Source organism: Taudactylus pleione, unplaced genomic scaffold, assembly GCF_031769625.1.
Source record: "Taudactylus pleione unplaced genomic scaffold, aTauple2 ptg000997l, whole genome shotgun sequence".
In the NCBI taxonomy this organism is placed as follows: Eukaryota; Metazoa; Chordata; class Amphibia; order Anura; family Myobatrachidae; genus Taudactylus; species Taudactylus pleione.
Window position 1 is genome coordinate 1,456,735 of NW_028285398.1, and position 20,710 is coordinate 1,477,444.

Consider the following 20,710-nt stretch of genomic DNA (forward strand, 5'->3'; position numbering starts at 1 on the left):
CACTGTACCTTTGGCTCCCCCTGCTGGAGGGTCTGTAGTGGTGCCATCACATTCCCTCCCCTGTGCAGACACAGCACAGTCACTGTACCTTTGGCTCCCCCTGCTGGATGGTCTGTAGTGGTGCCATCACATTCCCTCCCCTGTGCAGACACATCAAAGTCACTGTATCTTTGGCTCCCCCTGCTGGAGGCTCTGTAGTGGTGCCATCACATTCCCTCCCCTGTGCAGACACATCACAGTCACTGTACCTTTGGCTCCCCTGCTGGAGGGTCTGTAGTGGTGCCATCACATTCCCTCCCCTGTGCAGACACATCACAGTCACTGTACCTTTGGCTCCCCCTGCTGGAGGCTCTGTAGTGGTGCCATCACATTCCCTCCCCTGTGCAGACACATCACAGTCACTGTACCTTTGGATCCCCCTGCTGGAGGCTTTGTAGTGGTGCCATCACATTCCCTCCCCTGTGCAGACACATCACAGTCACTGTACCTTTGGCTCCCCCTGCTGGAGGGTCTGTAGCGGTGCCATCACATTCCCTCCCCTGTGCAGACACAGCACAGTCACTGTACCTTTGGCTCCCCCTGCTGGAGGCTCTGTAGCGGTGCCATCACATTCCCTCCCCTGTGCAGACACATCACAGTCACTGTACCTTTGGCTCCCCCTGTTGGAGGCTCTGTAGCGTTGCCATCACATTCCCTCCCCTGTGCAGACACATCACAGTCACTGTACCTTTGGCTCCCCCTGCTGGAGGGTCTGTAGCGGTGCCATCACATTCCCTCCCCTGTGCAGACACAGCACAGTCACTGTACCTTTGGCTCCCCCTGCTGGAGGCTCTGTAGTGGTGCCATCACATTCCCTCCCCTGTGCAGACACATCACAGCACACATACTGTACCTTTGGCTCCCCCTGCTGGATGGTCTGTAGCGGTGCCATCACATTCCCTCCCCTGTGCAGACACATCACAGTCACTGTACCTTTGGCTCCCCCTGCTGGAGGGTCTGTAGTGGTGCCATCACATTCCCTCCCCTGTGCAGACACAGCACAGTCACTGTACCTTTGGCTCCCCCTGCTGGATGGTCTGTAGTGGTGCCATCACATTCCCTCCCCTGTGCAGACACATCACAGTCACTGTACCTTTGGCTCCCCCTGCTGGAGGGTCTGTAGTGGTGCCATCACATTCCCTCCCCTGTGCAGACACAGCACAGTCACTGTACCTTTGGCTCCCCCTGCTGGATGGTCTGTAGTGGTGCCATCACATTCCCTCCCCTGTGCAGACACATCAAAGTCACTGTACCTTTGGCTCCCCCTGCTGGAGGCTCTGTAGTGGTGCCATCACATTCCCTCCCCTGTGCAGACACATCACAGCACACATACTGTACCTTTGGCTCCCCCTGCTGGATGGTCTGTAGCGGTGCCATCACATTCCCTCCCCTGTGCAGACACATCACAGTCACTGTACCTTTGGCTCCCCCTGCTGGAGGGTCTGTAGTGGTGCCATCACATTCCCTCCCCTGTGCAGACACAGCACAGTCACTGTACCTTTGGCTCCCCCTGCTGGATGGTCTGTAGTGGTGCCATCACATTCCCTCCCCTGTGCAGACACATCACAGTCACTGTACCTTTGGCTCCCCCTGCTGGAGGGTCTGTAGTGGTGCCATCACATTCCCTCCCCTGTGCAGACACAGCACAGTCACTGTACCTTTGGCTCCCCCTGCTGGATGGTCTGTAGTGGTGCCATCACATTCCCTCCCCTGTGCAGACACATCAAAGTCACTGTACCTTTGGCTCCCCCTGCTGGAGGCTCTGTAGTGGTGCCATCACATTGTGCTCTCTGTGACATCAGATTAGGAGGATTGTTCCCTTGCCTCAGACATTATTATCATTATCCTTTATTTATATGGTGCCACATAGGTTCCGCAGCGCCTTACACAGTACATAAATGACACACAAGAACAACAGTTATTAGCCGTACAATGTAAATAAATGGGGGCTTTGCGCTTTGCATGTAAACGTTTGCTGTACATTCCCAGCCTGGCTCTGACTACGGGAATACAGAGATGAACAATTCTCTATATACAGCAGGAAGTAGACATTTGTTGTCAGCAGTTCCATCACTTTCTGTACTGACTCTATAGTGCGATGTATCATAACTGTAATAATAATGGACGGACGGATGGACAGTGCAGACCCAGGACTGAGACGCCCTTTTACTGGGAAACGGACCGTCTCTGCCCACGCCTCCAAATAGACGCAGTCAGGACGAGTGGTGCACTCAGACGCGGCCACGTAGAGCTCGCCATAAGGGTAAATATACGCTCTGTCTTCCTGTGCAGACTTCTCTGGACCAAAATACACCTCCAGCTGTGCATCAGGCCCAAAATCCTTACATATTATATATACCCAATGTCATTTGGTTTAAATATTTATTCATATATTAATCAGTTATCTGTATTTTAGTCCAAATAATTACAGTACTCAGGTCCTATTGATAGGAAGATTTGTGCAGGCACAGATGGGAATCCAGAGCGAGACTTATCAGGGTTCGGCTTGTTTTTCTACCAGACAGCCCTAGCCGAGCTCAGAGACAGCCATCATAGACAATTATTCGTAGTTTCTCCAGTTCAGGATAACTCTGGGAATCTGGTTAGTAATTATGGAGAGAAGGTGTTAGGAATCACAAATGGTGACCATAGATCCTGGTGTACAGCCAAGCGCCAGAGAAACGTGCCATTACTGGAGGTCATCTGTGCTGGGTGAGCAGCTCCAACATATGGTACCTATAGGGGGGGATTATTCTGCCCCTCACGCCGTGGGGGTCAACTTGCTGTTAATGAAATCCTTCAATTTCTCCAGCTGTTCTGACAGTTTATCATCCCCGTCATTTGTGATGACCCAATTAAAAGTCACCCCATCGTCCAGGTCACACTCGGACTCCGCATCGTCCACCTCTGAAATTAAAGACCGCGGGTTAAATGTCCGGCTGCGTCTGCTGGAAACAGAGGAAAGTATGGGGGTAAGCTGAAACGAAGTACCCCCCATAATCTGTGCTCACCTGGGGTGTACACCCACCCTCTGCTCCTCCGAGTCGCCTCTGAGGCCACCACACGGACCGTGTGCGTCACCGTCCCGTAGGATGACAGAAACCAATCCACGTCTGATTTTCGCCGTGTGTCGCTGACGATCTGAGGGAGGAGAATGTGTTACTAAGCAGGTAGACTACTGACTTCTACGTGTTAATCCGGGAACAAGCCATGACCTCTTTTATGGTGCCGCAGTAATGGGATACAGCTCTGCGCACACCGCTGCTCCAATCGTATGTGTCACAAGGGAAAGGCAGACCGGGACCCGCAGAGCCCACATGTCCCTGCCCGGGATCTGCAGAGCCCACACATCCTACACCGGGACACGCAGAGCCCACACATACCTGCACCGGGATCCGCAGAGCCCACACATCCTACACCCAGGATGAACCCAAAATATTACTACATTATAGTGTTCGGACTGTACAACGTTCCCTTTCTGGGGTATAAGAGCTGTCGGCCGACTCGGGTCCCATTGCTGACCCCACGGCACTAGGCTCTGCGCATCGCTGCCGCTGGACACAAGATGACGTGTAGCCTGGTCCGACGAGGCGAGGTTCCAACTGGTCTGGGCAGATGGACGATTATGTGTCAACAGAACGAGGCAATGGACCCAGCAGGTAAACAAGGGACAGTCCAGGGTGACAGAACCGTCCGGTGGATCCTTTGCATCCATGTCAGGCAGTCATTAGACGGGAGAGGCTTCTTCTGTAGGACAATGCGTCACCGCACAGGTCTGCAGCCACCAGATTATGGCTGGAGGAGCTTTATACCGAGTTTTGGCCCCTTAGATCAATGGATTTGTACCCAATAGAACACATACAGTCAGGTGCATAAATATTGGGGCATTGACAGAATTTTCATATTTTGGCCTCTATTCACCACCACAATAGCTTTGAAATGAAACAAACAAGATGTGATTTACCTGCAGACTTTCAGGTTTAATTTGAGGGTAATTACATCCAAATCAGGTGAACGGTGTAGGAATTACAACAGTTTCTATATGTGCCTCCCACTTTTTAAGGGGCCAAAAGTAATGGGACTATCAACTCAAAAGCTATTTCATGGACCGTGTGGGCTATTCCCTCGTTATTTCATTATCAATTAAGCAGGTAGAAGGTCTGGAGTTGATTCTAGGTGTGACATTTGCATTTGGAATCAGTTGCTGTCGACTCTCAATATGAGATCCAAAGAGCTGTCACTATCAGTGAAGCCATCATTAGGCTGAGAAATCAAAACAAACCCATCAGAGAGATAGCAAAAACATTAGGTGTGGCCAAATCAACTGTTTGGAACATTCTTAAAAAGAAAGAACGCACCGGAGAGCTCAGCAACACCAAAAGACCCGGAAGACCATGGAAAACAACTGTGGTGGATGACAGAAGAATTATTTCCCTGGTGAAGAAAAACCCCTTCACAACAGTTATCCAAATCAGGAACACTCTCCAGGAGGTAGGTGTATGTGTGTCAAAGTCAACAATCAAGAGAAGACTTCACAAGAGTGAATATAGAGGGTTCACCACAAGATGTAAACCATTGATGAGCCTCAAAAACAGGAAGACCAGATTAGAGTTTGCCAAACAACATCTAAAAAAGCCATTACAGTTCTGGAACAACATCCTATGGACAGATGAGACAAAGATCAACTTGTGCCAGAGTGATGGGAAGAGAAGAGTATGGAGAAGGAAAGGAACTGCTCATGATCCAAAACATACCACCTCATCAGTGAAGCATGGTGGTGGTAGTGTCATGGCGTGGGCATGTATGGCTGCCAATGGAACTGGTTCCCTTGTATTTATTGATGATGTGACTGCTGACAAAAGCAGCAGAATGAATTCTGAAGTGTTTCGGGCAATATTATATGCTCATATTCCGTCAAATGCTTCAGAACTCATTGGACGGCGCTTCACAGTGCAGATGGACAATGACCCGAAGCATACTGCAAAAGCAACCAAAGAGTTTTTTAAGGCTAAAAAGTGGAATGTTATGCAATGACCAAGTCAATCCCCTGACCTGAATCGGATTGAGCATGCATTTCACTTGATGAAGACAAAAAGGGAAAATGCCCCAAGAACAAGCAGGAACTGAAGACATTTGCAGTAGAGGCCTGGCAGAGCATCACCAGGGATGAAACCCAGCGTCTGGTGATGTCTATGCGTTCCAGACTTCAGGCTGTAATTACCTGCAAAGGATTTGCAACAAAGTATTAAAAAGTGAAAGTTAGATTTAGGATTGTTTAGTTTGTCCCATTACTTTGGGCCCCTTAAAAAGTGGGAGGCACATATAGAAACCATTGTAATTCCTACACCGTTCACCTGATTTGGATGTAATTACCCTCAAATGAAATCTGAAAGTCTGCAGGTAAATCACATCTTGTTTGTTTCATTTCAAAGCCATTGTGGTGGTGACTAGAGGCCAAAATATGACAATTCTGTCACTGTCCCAATATTTATGCACCTGATGTATGGGATGCAGGTCAACGTGCCACCACTGGCAGGATGAGACAGATAGAGAGATATGAGATAGAATTCCCGCTAGGCTGATTTAGCAGGGCACCACAACCTGCCCTTATCACTAATGCTGCCTCCCCTGTGCCTTCCACACCCGCGGGCCACAGTTGCAGTGTCCAATCCCCGCCGGGTGAATAGAGGCCGTGCGCATGCACACCACATCTATTCATAGTGAGGCGAGAGTTTGGGGGAAGCCCAGCACCTCCGGAAGTGCTAGGTACCCCCACCCCACCCCAAGTATGACGAATTGGGAACGTGTCACAAGAACACGCCCCCTCCACAGTCAGCCACGACCCCTTTCCGAGAGTGTACACACATCCCTACCCACACCGCAGCGCCCTGCCCCCCGGCCTGGCATAAAGACTAGATAGATATGAGATAGATCCCCTGTCCCGCTTTGTTATAGCACATACTCTGATATTTCACCACATAATGTTGTTCTGATTATTGGGCCTATACGTCTCTCACACGCTATCTTACCCACAATGGCTGGGTCACCCCCTCCACAATCAGTCTACAGAAGAATCCAGGGTCTGCGTTCCTCTTCTCCTCCCCCCAGCGGATCATGTCCGCCCTGTAGATCTCTTTATAGTCGCTGGCATCCAGGAGGCGCTGGTAATTCAGGCCATGCTCCTATGGAAGAGGAGATACAGAGAATATACAGCATAGAAAGTGAGGAGGAATAATACATATAAACTTAGGAGCCGGCATGTATGTCAGAAAATGCTCAGTATTACAGCAAGGACAGAGCACGGGCACTGCCAAATCCACAGTCACATCACAGCTAATGCCCCTTCCTATGAAAGAGAGAGAGTGTGAGTAACTATACCTGGGGAAGAGAGAGTGTGTACACTGTACAGTAACTATACATGGGGAAGAGAGAGTGTGTACGCTATACAGTAACTATACCTGGGGAAGAGAGAGTGTGTACGCTATACAGTAACTATACAGGGGGAAGAGAGAGTGTGTACGCTATAGAGTAACTATACCTGGGGAAGAGAGAGTGTGTACGCTATACAGTAACTATACATGGGGAAGAGAGAGTGTGTACGCTATACAGTAACTATACCTGGGGAAGAGAGAGTGTGTACGCTATACAGTAACTATACCTGGGGAAGAGAGAGTGTGTACGCTATACAGTAACTATACCTGGGGAAGAGAGAGTGTGTACACTGTACAGTAACTATACCTGGGGAAGAGAGAGTGTGTATGCTATACAGTAACTATACAGGGGGGAGAGAGAGTGTGTACGCTGTACAGTAACTATACCTGGGGAAGAGAGAGTGTGTACACTGTACAGTAACTATACCTGGGGAAGAGAGAGTGTGTACGCTATACAGTAACTATACCTGGGGAAGAGAGAGTGTACGCTGTACAGTAACTATACAGGGGGGAGAGAGAGTGTGTACGCTATACAGTAACTATACAGGGGGGAGAGAGTGTACGCTATACAGTAACTATACCTGGGGAAGAGAGAGTGTGTACGCTATACAGTAACTATACCTGGGGAAGAGAGAGAGTGTACGCTATACAGTAACTATACCTGGGGAAGAGAGAGTGTGTACGCTGTACAGTAACTATACCTGGGGAAGAGAGAGTGTGTACGCTATAGAGTAACTATACCTGGGGAAGAGAGAGAGTGTACGCTATACAGTAACTATACCTGGGGAAGAGAGAGTGTGTGTACGCTATACAGTAACTATACCTGGGGAAGAGAGAGAGTGTGTACGCTATACAGTAACTATACCTGGGGAAGAGAGTGTGTGTACGCTATACAGTAACTATACCTGGGGAAGAGAGAGTGTGTGTACGCTATACAGTAACTATACCTGGGGAAGAGAGAGTGTGTACGCTATACAGTAACTATACCTGGGGAAGAGAGAGTGTGTACGCTGTACAGTAACTATACCTGGGGAAGAGAGAGTGTGTACGCTATAGAGTAACTATACCTGGGGAAGAGAGAGTGTGTGTACGCTATACAGTAACTATACCTGGGGAAGAGAGAGAGTGTGTACGCTATACAGTAACTATACCTGGGGAAGAGAGAGTGTGTGTACGCTATACAGTAAATATACCTGGGGAAGAGAGAGTGTGTGTACGCTATACAGTAACTATACAGGGGGAAGAGAGAGAGTGTGTACGCTATACAGTAACTATACCTGGGGAAGAGAGAGTGTGTACGCTATACAGTAACTATACCTGGGGAAGAGAGAGTGTACGCTATACAGTAACTATACCTGGGGAAGAGAGAGAGTGTGTACGCTATACAGTAACTATACCTGGGGAAGAGAGAGTGTGTACGCTATACAGTAACTATACCTGGGGAAGAGAGAGTGTACGCTATACAGTAACTATACCTGGGGAAGAGAGAGTGTGTACGCTATACAGTAACTATACCTGGGGAAGAGAGAGTGTGTACGCTATACAGTAACTATACCTGGGGAAGAGAGAGTGTGTACGCTATACAGTAACTATACCTGGGGAAGAGAGTGTGTGTACGCTATACAGTAACTATACCTGGGGAAGAGAGAGTGTGTACGCTGTACAGTAACTATACCTGGGGAAGAGAGAGTGTACGCTATACAGTAACTATACCTGGGGAAGAGAGAGTGTGTACGCTGTACAGTAACTATACCTGGGGAAGAGAGAGTGTGTACGCTGTACAGTAACTATACCTGGGGAAGAGAGAGTGTGTACGCTGTACAGTAACTATACCTGGGGAAGAGAGAGTGTGTACGCTATACAGTAACTATACCTGGGGAAGAGAGAGTGTGTACGCTGTACAGTAACTATACCTGGGGAAGAGAGAGAGTGTACGCTGTACAGTAACTATACCTGGGGAAGAGAGAGTGTGTACGCTATACAGTAACTATACAGGGGGAAGAGAGAGTGTGTACGCTATACAGTAACTATACAGGGGGAAGAGAGAGAGTGTACGCTATACAGTAACTATACCTGGGGAAGAGAGAGTGTACGCTATACAGTAACTATACCTGGGGAAGAGAGAGTGTGTACGCTATACAGTAACTATACAGGGGGAAGAGAGAGTGTGTACGCTATACAGTAACTATACAGGGGGAAGAGAGAGAGTGTACGCTATACAGTAACTATACCTGGGGAAGAGAGAGTGTGTACGCTATACAGTAACTATACAGGGGGGAGAGAGTGTGTACGCTATACAGTAACTATACAGGGGGAAGAGAGAGTGTGTACGCTATACAGTAACTATACAGGGGGGAGAGAGAGTGTGTACGCTGTACAGTAACTATACCTGGGGAAGAGAGAGTGTGTACGCTATACAGTAACTATACCTGGGGAAGAGAGAGTGTACGCTATACAGTAACTATACCTGGGGAAGAGAGAGTGTGTACGCTGTACAGTAACTATACCTGGGGAAGAGAGAGTGTGTACGCTGTACAGTAACTATACCTGGGGAAGAGAGAGAGTGTACGCTGTACAGTAACTATACCTGGGCAAGAGAGAGTGTACGCTATACAGTAACTATACCTGGGGAAGAGAGAGTGTGTACGCTGTACAGTAACTATACCTGGGGAAGAGAGAGTGTGTACGCTATACAGTAACTATACCTGGGGAAGAGAGAGTGTGTACGCTATACAGTAACTATACCTGGGGAAGAGAGAGTGTGTACGCTATACAGTAACTATACAGGGGGGAGAGAGAGTGTCTACGCTATACAGTAACTATACCTGGGGAAGAGAGAGTGTCTACGCTATACAGTAACTATACCTGGGGAAGAGAGAGTGTGTATGCTATACAGTAACTATACAGGGGGGAGAGAGAGTGTGTACGCTGTACAGTAACTATACAGGGGGGAGAGAGTGTACGCTGTACAGTAACTATACAGGGGGGAGAGAGTGTGTACGCTATACAGTAACTATACCTGGGGAAGAGAGAGTGTGTACGCTGTACAGTAACTATACCTGGGGAAGAGAGAGAGAGTGTACGCTGTACAGTAACTATACAGGGGGGAGAGAGTGTACGCTGTACAGTAACTATACAGGGGGGAGAGAGTGTACGCTGTACAGTAACTATACAGGGGGGAGAGAGTGTACGCTGTACAGTAACTATACAGGGGGGAGAGAGAGTGTGTACGCTATACAGTAACTATACAGGGGGGAGAGAGTGTACGCTATACAGTAACTATACAGGGGGGAGAGAGAGTGTGTACGCTATACAGTAACTATACCTGGGGAAGAGAGAGTGTGTACGCTATACAGTAACTATACCTGGGGAAGAGAGTGTACGCTGTACAGTAACTATACCTGGGGAAGAGAGAGTGTGTACGCTATACAGTAACTATACCTGGGGAAGAGAGAGTGTGTACGCTATACAGTAACTATACCTGGGGAAGAGAGAGTGTGTACGCTATACAGTAACTATACCTGGGGAAGAGAGTGTACGCTGTACAGTAACTATACCTGGGGAAGAGAGAGTGTGTACGCTATACAGTAACTATACCTGGGGAAGAGAGAGTGTGTACGCTATACAGTAACTATACCTGGGGAAGAGAGAGTGTGTACGCTATACAGTAACTATACAGGGGGGAGAGAGTGTACGCTGTACAGTAACTATACAGGGGGGAGAGAGTGTACGCTATACAGTAACTATACAGGGGGGAGAGAGTGTGTACGCTGTACAGTAACTATACCTGGGGAAGAGAGAGTGTACGCTATACAGTAACTATACAGGGGGGAGAGAGTGTACGCTGTACAGTAACTATACCTGGGGAAGAGAGAGTGTACGCTATACAGTAACTATACCTGGGGAAGAGAGAGTGTACGCTATACAGTAACTATACCTGGGGAAGAGAGAGTGTGTACGCTGTACAGTAACTATACAGGGGGGAGAGAGTGTACGCTATACAGTAACTATACAGGGGGGAGAGAGAGTGTGTACGCTATACAGTAACTATACCTGGGGAAGAGAGAGTGTGTACGCTGTACAGTAACTATACCTGGGGAAGAGAGAGTGTGTACGCTATACAGTAACTATACAGGGGGGAGAGAGAGTGTACGCTATACAGTAACTATACCTGGGGAAGAGAGAGTGTGTACGCTATACAGTAACTATACAGGGGGGAGAGAGTGTACGCTATACAGTAACTATACCTGGGGAAGAGAGAGTGTGTACGCTATACAGTAACTATACCTGGGGAAGAGAGAGTGTGTACGCTATACAGTAACTATACCTGGGGAAGAGAGAGTGTGTACGCTGTACAGTAACTATACCTGGGGAAGAGAGAGTGTGTACGCTGTACAGTAACTATACCTGGGGAAGAGAGAGTGTGTACGCTATACAGTAACTATACCTGGGGAAGAGAGAGTGTGTACACTATACAGTAACTATACAGGGGGGAGAGAGAGTGTGTACGCTATACAGTAACTATACAGGGGGGAGAGAGAGTGTGTACGCTATACAGTAACTATACAGGGTGGAGAGAGAGTGTGTACGCTATACAGTAACTATACAGGGGGGAGAGAGTGTACGCTGTACAGTAACTATACCTGGGGAAGAGAGAGTGTGTACGCTATACAGTAACTATACCTGGGGAAGAGAGAGTGTACGCTGTACAGTAACTATACCTGGGGAAGAGAGAGTGTGTACGCTATACAGTAACTATACAGGGGGGAGAGAGAGTGTGTATGCTATACAGTAACTATACAGGGGGGAGAGAGAGTGTGTACGCTATACAGTAACTATACAGGGGGGAGAGAGAGTGTGTATGCTATACAGTAACTATACAGGGGGGAGAGAGAGTGTACGCTGTACAGTAACTATACCTGGGGAAGAGAGAGTGTGTACGCTATACAGTAACTATACCTGGGGAAGAGAGAGTGTACGCTGTACAGTAACTATACCTGGGGAAGAGAGAGTGTGTACGCTATACAGTAACTATACCTGGGGAAGAGAGAGTGTGTACGCTGTACAGTAACTATACCTGGGGAAGAGAGAGTGTGTACGCTATACAGTAACTATACCTGGGGAAGAGAGAGTGTGTACGCTGTACAGTAACTATACCTGGGGAAGAGAGAGAGTGTGTACGCTGTACAGTAACTATACCTGGGGAAGAGAGAGTGTGTACCCTATACAGTAACTATACAGGGGGGAGAGAGTGTGTGTACGCTGTACAGTAACTATACAGGGGGGAGAGAGAGTGTGTACGCTATACAGTAACTATACCTGGGGAAGAGAGAGTGTGTACGCTATACAGTAACTATACCTGGGGAAGAGAGAGAGTGTACGCTATACAGTAACTATACAGGGGGGAGAGAGAGTGTGTACGCTATACAGTAACTATACCTGGGGAAGAGAGAGTGTGTACGCTATACAGTAACTATACAGGGGGGAGAGAGTGTGTACGCTATACAGTAACTATACAGGGGGGAGAGAGAGTGTGTACGCTATACAGTAACTATACAGGGGGGAGAGAGTGTACGCTATACAGTAACTATACAGGGGGGAGAGAGAGTGTGTACGCTGTACAGTAACTATACCTGGGGAAGAGAGAGTGTACGCTGTACAGTAACTATACCTGGGGAAGAGAGAGTGTACGCTATACAGTAACTATACAGGGGGGAGAGAGTGTACGCTATACAGTAACTATACAGGGGGGAGAGAGAGTGTGTACGCTGTACAGTAACTATACCTGGGGAAGAGAGAGTGTACGCTATACAGTAACTATACAGGGGGGAGAGAGAGTGTGTACGCTGTACAGTAACTATACCTGGGGAAGAGAGAGTGTACGCTATACAGTAACTATACCTGGGGAAGAGAGAGTGTACGCTATACAGTAACTATACCTGGGGAAGAGAGAGTGTGTACGCTATACAGTAACTATACATAAATAGATTAGTATGAAGAGTCTCAGCGATAAAACTAACAGTATACAGTAGAATCCAATATATGGGACCCGGAAGTTGCCGTAGGGCCCCTCAATCTGTAGGTAGGATTGTCACATCCCTAACAGTAGAGAGGATGGTACCGGTGATAAGCGCACAGATATAACTGGCAGGGGTCTGACAGGGTCTCGCTGTGAAGTTACTCATGGAGAAGTGGTGGGAAGATGAAGACCCCCTGCCTGGATATATCCCTGATGTTCTAGTAATAATACAGGACATTATACTGAGCAGAAAGACCCCAATCACTGCATAGGTACACAGAACCCCAACGTCTAGCATTATGCCCGGACCACTCACCTGGGCAAACTGCTGCTTTAGGGGCCCAGACAGGCGCAGGATAGCACAGGTACTGAGGCCCAAACTGGGAGACAGGAATAACAGTAGTCACCACCAAACCCCAATGCACCCCTCTAGCTGTCCCTGTGAGGACCAATTCCTAATTCATTGTCCCCCCAAACTGACATCAAGCCCCCTGTAACCCCCTCACTCACTCTGCTCCCCAATCACCCCTACCCCCCTGTAACCCCCTCACTCACTCTGCTCCACCCCATCACTCCTACCCCCATGTAACCCCTCATTCACTGTGCTCCCCCATCACTGCTAATCCCCCTGTAACCCCTCATTCACTGTGCTCCCCCATCACTGCTAATCCCCCTGTAACCCCTCATTCACTCTGCTCCCCCATCACTGCTAATCCCCCTGTAACCCCTCATTCACTCTGCTCCCCCATCACTGATAATCCCCCTGTAACCCCTCATTCACTGTGCTCCCCCATCACTGCTAATCCCCCTGTAATCCCTCATTCACTCTGCTCCCCCATCACTGCTAATCCCCCTGTAACCCCTCATTCACTCTGCTCCCCCATCACTGCTAATCCCCCTGTAACCCCTCATTCACTCTGCTCCCCCATCACTGCTAATCCCCCTGTAACCCCTCATTCACTGTGCTCCCCCATCACTGCTAATCCCCCCTGTAACCCCTCATTCACTGTGCTCCCCCATCACTGCTAATCCCCCCTGTAAACCCTCATTCACTGTGCTCCCCCATCACTGCTAATCCCCCTGTAACCCCTCATTCACTCTGCTCCCCCATCACTCCTAATCCCCCTGTAACCCCTCATTCACTCTGCTCCCCCATCACTGCTAATCCCCCTGTAACCCCTCATTCACTCTGCTCCCCCATCACTCCTACCCCCCTGTAACCCCCTCACTCACTCTGCTCCCCATCACTCCTACCCCCCTGTAACCCCCTCACTCACTCTGCTCCCCATCACTCCTACCCCCCTGTAACCCCCTCACTCACTCTGCTCCCCATCACTCCTACCCCCCTGTAACCCCCTCACTCACTCTGCTCCCCATCACTCCTACCCCCCTGTAACCCCCTCACTCACTCTGCTCCCCATCACTCCTACCCCCCTGTAACCCCCTCACTCACTCTGCTCCCCATCACTCCTACCCCCCCTGTAACCCCCTCACTCACTCTGCTCCCCATCACTCCTACCCCCCTGTAACCCCCTCACTCACTCTGCTCCCCATCACTCCTACCACCCTGTAACCCCCTCACTCACTCTGCTCCCCCATCACTGCTAATCCCCCCTGTAACCCCTCATTCACTGTGCTCCCCCATCACTGCTAATCCCCCCTGTAAACCCTCATTCACTGTGCTCCCCCATCACTGCTAATCCCCCTGTAACCCCTCATTCACTCTGCTCCCCCATCACTCCTAATCCCCCTGTAACCCCTCATTCACTCTGCTCCCCCATCACTGCTAATCCCCCTGTAACCCCTCATTCACTCTGCTCCCCCATCACTCCTACCCCCCTGTAACCCCCTCACTCACTCTGCTCCCCATCACTCCTACCCCCCTGTAACCCCCTCACTCACTCTGCTCCCCATCACTCCTACCCCCCTGTAACCCCCTCACTCACTCTGCTCCCCATCACTCCTACCCCCCTGTAACCCCCTCACTCACTCTGCTCCCCATCACTCCTACCCCCCTGTAACCCCCTCACTCACTCTGCTCCCCCATCACTCCTACCCCCCTGTAACCCCCTCACTCACCCTGCTCCCCCATCACTCCTACCCCCCTGTAACCCCCTCACTCACTCTGCTCCTCATCACTCCTACCCCCCCTGTAACCCCCTCACTCACTCTGCTCCCCCATCACTCCTACCCCCCTGTAACCCCCTCACTCACTCTGCTCCCCCATCACTCCTACCCCCCTGTAACCCCCTCACTCACTCTGCTCCTCATCACTCCTACCCCCCCTGTAACCCCCTCACTCACTCTGCTCCTCATCACTCCTACCCCCCCTGTAACCCCCTCACTCACTCTGCTCCCCCATCACTCCTACCCCCCTGTAACCCCCTCACTCACTCTGCTCCCCATCACTCCTACCCCCCCTGTAACCCCCTCACTCACTCTGCTCCCCATCACTCCTACCCCCCCTGTAACCCCCTCACTCACTCTGCTCCCCATCACTCCTACCCCCCCTGTAACCCCCTCACTCACTCTGCTCCCCATCACTCCTACCCCCCCTGTAACCCCCTCACTCACTCTGCTCCCCCATCACTCCTACCCCCCTGTAACCCCCTCACTCACTCTGCTCCCCATCACTCCTACCCCCCTGTAACCCCCTCACTCACTCTGCTCCCCATCACTCCTACCCCCCTGTAACCCCCTCACTCACTCTGCTCCCCATCACTCCTACCCCCCTGTAACCCCCTCACTCACTCTGCTCCCCATCACTCCTACCCCCCTGTAACCCCCTCACTCACTCTGCTCCCCCATCACTCCTACCCCCCTGTAACCCCCTCACTCACTCTGCTCCCCATCACTCCTACCCCCCTGTAACCCCCTCACTCACTCTGCTCCCCATCACTCCTACCCCCCTGTAACCCCCTCACTCACTCTGCTCCCCATCACTCCTACCCCCCTGTAACCCCCTCACTCACTCTGCTCCCCATCACTCCTACCCCCCTGTAACCCCCTCACTCACTCTGCTCCCCATCACTCCTACCCCCCTGTAACCCCCTCACTCACTCTGCTCCCCCATCACTCCTACCCCCCTGTAACCCCCTCACTCACTCTGCTCCCCATCACTCCTACCCCCCCTGTAACCCCCTCACTCACTCTGCTCCCCATCACTCCTACCCCCCTGTAACCCCCTCACTCACTCTGCTCCCCATCACTCCTACCCCCCTGTAACCCCCTCACTCACTCTGCTCCCCCATCACTCCTACCCCCCCTGTAACCCCCTCACTCACTCTGCTCCCCATCACTCCTACCCCCCTGTAACCCCCTCACTCACTCTGCTCCCCATCACTCCTACCCCCCTGTAACCCCCTCACTCACTCTGCTCCCCATCACTCCTACCCCCCTGTAACCCCCTCACTCACTCTGCTCCCCATCACTCCTACCCCCCTGTAACCCCCTCACTCACTCTGCTCCCCCATCACTCCTACCCCCCTGTAACCCCCTCACTCACTCTGCTCCCCCATCACTCCTACCCCCCTGTAACCCCCTCACTCACTCTGCTCCCCCATCACTCCTACCCCCCTGTAACCCCCTCACTCACTCTGCTCCCCCATCACTCCTACCCCCCTGTAACCCCCTCACTCACTCTGCTCCCCATCACTCCTACCCCCCTGTAACCCCCTCACTCACTCTGCTCCCCATCACTCCAACCCCCCTGTAACCCCCTCACTCACTCTGCTCCCCATCACTCCTACCCCCCTGTAACCCCCTCACTCACTCTGCTCCCCCATCACTCCTACCCCCCTGTAACCCCCTCACTCACTCTGCTCCCCATCACTCCTACCCCCCTGTAACCCCCTCACTCACTCTGCTCCCCCATCACTCCTACCCCCCTGTAACCCCCTCACTCACTCTGCTCCCCCATCACTCCTACCCCCCTGTAACCCCCTCACTCACTCTGCTCCCCCATCACTCCTACCCCCCTGTAACCCCCTCACTCACTCTGCTCCCCCATCACTCCTACCCCCCTGTAACCCCCTCACTCACTCTGCTCCCCATCACTCCTACCCCCCTGTAACCCCCTCACTCACTCTGCTCCTCATCACTCCTACCCCCCCTGTAACCCCCTCACTCACTCTGCTCCCCCATCACTCCTACCCCCCTGTAACCCCCTCACTCACTCTGCTCCCCCATCACTCCTACCCCCCTGTAACCCCCTCACTCACTCTGCTCCCCATCACTCCTACCCCCCCTGTAACCCCCTCACTCACTCTGCTCCCCCATCACTCCTACCCCCCCTGTAACCCCCTCACTCACTCTGCTCCCCCATCACTCCTACCCCCCCTGTAACCCCCTCACTCACTCTGCTCCCCATCACTCCTACCCCCCTGTAACCCCCTCACTCACTCTGCTCCCCATCACTCCTACCCCCCCTGTAACCCCCTCACTCACTCTGCTCCCCATCACTCCTACCCCCCCTGTAACCCCCTCACTCACTCTGCTCCCCCATCACTCCTACCCCCCTGTAACCCCCTCACTCACTCTGCTCCCCATCACTCCTACCCCCCCTGTAACCCCCTCACTCACTCTGCTCCCCATCACTCCTACCCCCCTGTAACCCCCTCACTCACTCTGCTCCCCCATCACTCCTACCCCCCTGTAACCCCCTCACTCACTCTGCTCCCCCATCACTCCTACCCCCCCTGTAACCCCCTCACTCACTCTGCTCCCCATCACTCCTACCCCCCTGTAACCCCCTCACTCACTCTGCTCCCCATCACTCCTACCCCCCTGTAACCCCCTCACTCACTCTGCTCCCCATCACTCCTACCCCCCCTGTAACCCCCTCACTCACTCTGCTCCCCATCACTCCTACCCCCCCTGTAACCCCCTCACTCACTCTGCTCCCCCATCACTCCTACCCCCCCTGTAACCCCCTCACTCACTCTGCTCCCCATCACTCCTACCCCCCCTGTAACCCCCTCACTCACTCTGCTCCCCATCACTCCTACCCCCCCTGTAACCCCCTCACTCACTCTGCTCCCCATCACTCCTACCCCCCCTGTAACCCCCTCACTCACTCTGCTCCCCATCACTCCTACCCCCCCTGTAACCCCCTCACTCACTCTGCTCCCCATCACTCCTACCCCCCCTGTAACCCCCTCACTCACTCTGCTCCCCATCACTCCTACCCCCCCTGTAACCCCCTCACTCACTCTGCTCCCCATCACTCCTACCCCCCTGTAACCCCCTCACTCACTCTGCTCCCCCATCACTCCTACCCCCCTGTAACCCCCTCACTCACTCTGCTCCCCCATCACTCCTACCCCCCCTGTAACCCCCTCACTCACTCTGCTCCCCATCACTCCTACCCCCCTGTAACCCCCTCACTCACTCTGCTCCCCATCACTCCTACCCCCCTGTAACCCCCTCACTCACTCTGCTCCCCATCACTCCTACCCCCCCTGTAACCCCCTCACTCACTCTGCTCCCCATCACTCCTACCCCCCCTGTAACCCCCTCACTCACTCTGCTCCCCCATCACTCCTACCCCCCCTGTAACCCCCTCACTCACTCTGCTCCCCATCACTCCTACCCCCCCTGTAACCCCCTCACTCACTCTGCTCCCCATCACTCCTACCCCCCCTGTAACCCCCTCACTCACTCTGCTCCCCATCACTCCTACCCCCCCTGTAACCCCCTCACTCACTCTGCTCCCCATCACTCCTACCCCCCCTGTAACCCCCTCACTCACTCTGCTCCCCATCACTCCTACCCCCCCTGTAACCCCCTCACTCACTCTGCTCCCCATCACTCCTACCCCCCCTGTAACCCCCTCACTCACTCTGCTCCCCATCACTCCTACCCCCCCTGTAACCCCCTCACTCACTCTGCTCCCCATCACTCCTACCCCCCCTGTAACCCCCTCACTCACTCTGCTCCCCATCACTCCTACCCCCCTGTAACCCCCTCATTCACTCTGCTCCCCATCACTCCTACCCCCCTGTAACCCCCTCACTCACTCTGCTCCCCCATCACTCCTACCCCCCCTGTAACCCCCTCACTCACTCTGCTCCCCCATCACTCCTACCCCCCCTGTAACCCCCTCACTCACTCTGCTCCCCATCACTCCTACCCCCCTGTAACCCCCTCACTCACTCTGCTCCCCATCACTCCTACCCCCCCTGTAACCCCCTCACTCACTCTGCTCCCCATCACTCCTACCCCCCCTGTAACCCCCTCACTCACTCTGCTCCCCATCACTCCTACCCCCCCTGTAACCCCCTCACTCACTCTGCTCCCCATCACTCCTACCCCCCCTGTAACCCCCTCACTCACTCTGCTCCCCATCACTCCTACCCCCCTGTAACCCCCTCATTCACTCTGCTCCCCATCACTCCTACCCCCCTGTAACCCCCTCACTCACTCTGCTCCCCCATCACTCCTACCCCCCCTGTAACCCCCTCACTCACTCTGCTCCCCATCACTCCTACCCCCCTGTAACCCCCTCACTCACTCTGCTCCCCATCACTCCTACCCCCCCTGTAACCCCCTCACTCACTCTGCTCCCCCATCACTCCTACCCCCCCTGTAACCCCCTCACTCACTCTGCTCCCCATCACTCCTACCCCCCTGTAACCCCCTCACTCACTCTGCTCCCCATCACTCCTACCCCCCCTGTAACCCCCTCACTCACTCTGCTCCCCCATCACTCCTACCCCCCCTGTAACCCCCTCACTCACTCTGCTCCCCCATCTCTGTGCAGTAAGGGTCTCCCGTCGGGTCTCGGTCTCACCTGTCCCGGAGCCGCTCGGTGATGAAGTCTTTACCGGATTTCCTCTTCCCGCTGAAGAGCAGAATTAACCGGGGACCGGCGTCCATCATAGTGCCTGGGCCCCGCCCCCTCCAGACAGCTGCCCCGCCCATCTCTTGTAACCACACCCCGCCCTATCTGGGGAATTGCTCAGCCGCTTTGCATCTGTGCCAACTGAGCTCCGCCCCATCCAGACTGTGCCCTATCTCCATAGCGACAAGCCCCGCCCTCTCCTCACTGTCATACCACTAGCTGCCCAGTCTCTGTGTATCATGTGACCTCCCAATGCAAAAGAGGGATAAGGCGGGCGCCCAAAACAAAGGCGTGGCCTCGCAGAGCAACCCCCGGTACGTCACTGTGGGGGCGTGTCCAGAACTCCCGGGGAGGGTCTCTGGGGGCGATTCAGACCCGGACGCTAATCTGCGCTCTCTCACTGCCAATAGGGGCCGATGGCAGTGTGTGGTGTAAGGGCGCCCTCTGTCGGCCGCGCTGTGTGGTGTTAGGGCGCCCTCTGTCGGCCGCGCTGTGTGGTGTTAGGGCGCCCTCTATGGGCTGCGCTGTGTGGTGCAAGGGCGCCCTCTATGGGCCGTGGTGTAAGGGTGCCCTCTATGGGCCACGCTGTGTGGTGTAAGGGCGCCCTCTACGGGCCGCGCTGTGGTGTAAGGGCGCCCTCTACGGGCCGCGCTGTGTGGTGTAAGGACGCCCTCTACGGGCTGCGCTGTGTGGTGTTAGGGCGCCCTCTATGAGCTGCGCTGTGTGGTGTAAGGGTGCCCTCTATGGGCCGCGCTGTGTGGTGTAAGGACTAGGGCGCCCTCTATGAACTGCGCTGTGTGGTGTAAGGGCGCCCTCTATGGGCCGCGCTGTGTGGTGTTAGGACGCCCTCTACGGGCCGCCCTGTGTGGTGTAAGGACGCCCTCTACGGGCTGCGCTGTGTGGTGTAAGGGAGCCCTCTATAGGCCGCGCTGTGTGGTGTTAGGGCGCCCTCTATGAGCTGCGCTGTGTGGTGTAAGGACTAGGGCGCCCTCTATGAGCTGCGCTGTGTGGTGTAAGGACGCCCTCTATGGGCCGCGCTGTGTGGTGTAAGGACGCCCTCTACGGGCTGCGCTGTGTGGTGTAAGGGAGCCCTCTATAGGCCGCGCTGTGTGGTGTTAGGGCGTCCTCTATGAGCTGCGCTGTGTGGTGTAAGGACGCCCTCTACGGGCCGCGCTGTGTGGTGTAAGGACGCCCTCTACAGGCTGCGCTGTGTGGTGTAAGGGAGCCCTCTATAGGCCGCGCTGTGTGGTGTTAGGGCGCCCTCTATGAGCTGCGCTGTGTGGTGTAAGGACTAGGGCGCCCTCTATGAGCTGCGCTGTGTGGTGTAAGGGCGCCCTCTATGGGCCGCGCTGTGTGGTGTAAGGGCGCCCTCTATGGGCC

The 20,710-nt window shown here is 53.1% G+C and overlaps 1 protein-coding gene across 2 annotated transcripts; it reads right to left on the reverse strand.

Moving 5' to 3' along the window:
- Nucleotides 1-2,407: 2,407 nt before the first annotated feature.
- PMVK (phosphomevalonate kinase) lies at nucleotides 2,408-19,402 on the reverse strand. 2 transcript variants are annotated; one of them, XM_088460963.1, is made up of 5 exons: nucleotides 19,280-19,402; nucleotides 12,806-12,869; nucleotides 6,069-6,221; nucleotides 3,051-3,180; nucleotides 2,408-2,946 (listed from the first exon to the last, which is right to left on the reverse strand). In XM_088460963.1, exons 1-5 carry the CDS (start codon nucleotides 19,366-19,368, stop codon nucleotides 2,801-2,803), a joined length of 582 nt encoding a protein of 193 aa, XP_088317089.1. In that variant the 5' UTR covers nucleotides 19,369-19,402; the 3' UTR covers nucleotides 2,408-2,800. The 2 variants fall into 2 exon arrangements, with proteins under 2 accessions (XP_088317089.1, XP_088317090.1); XM_088460964.1 differs by having other exon boundaries at nucleotides 19,227-19,298.
- Nucleotides 19,403-20,710: the final 1,308 nt, after the last annotated feature.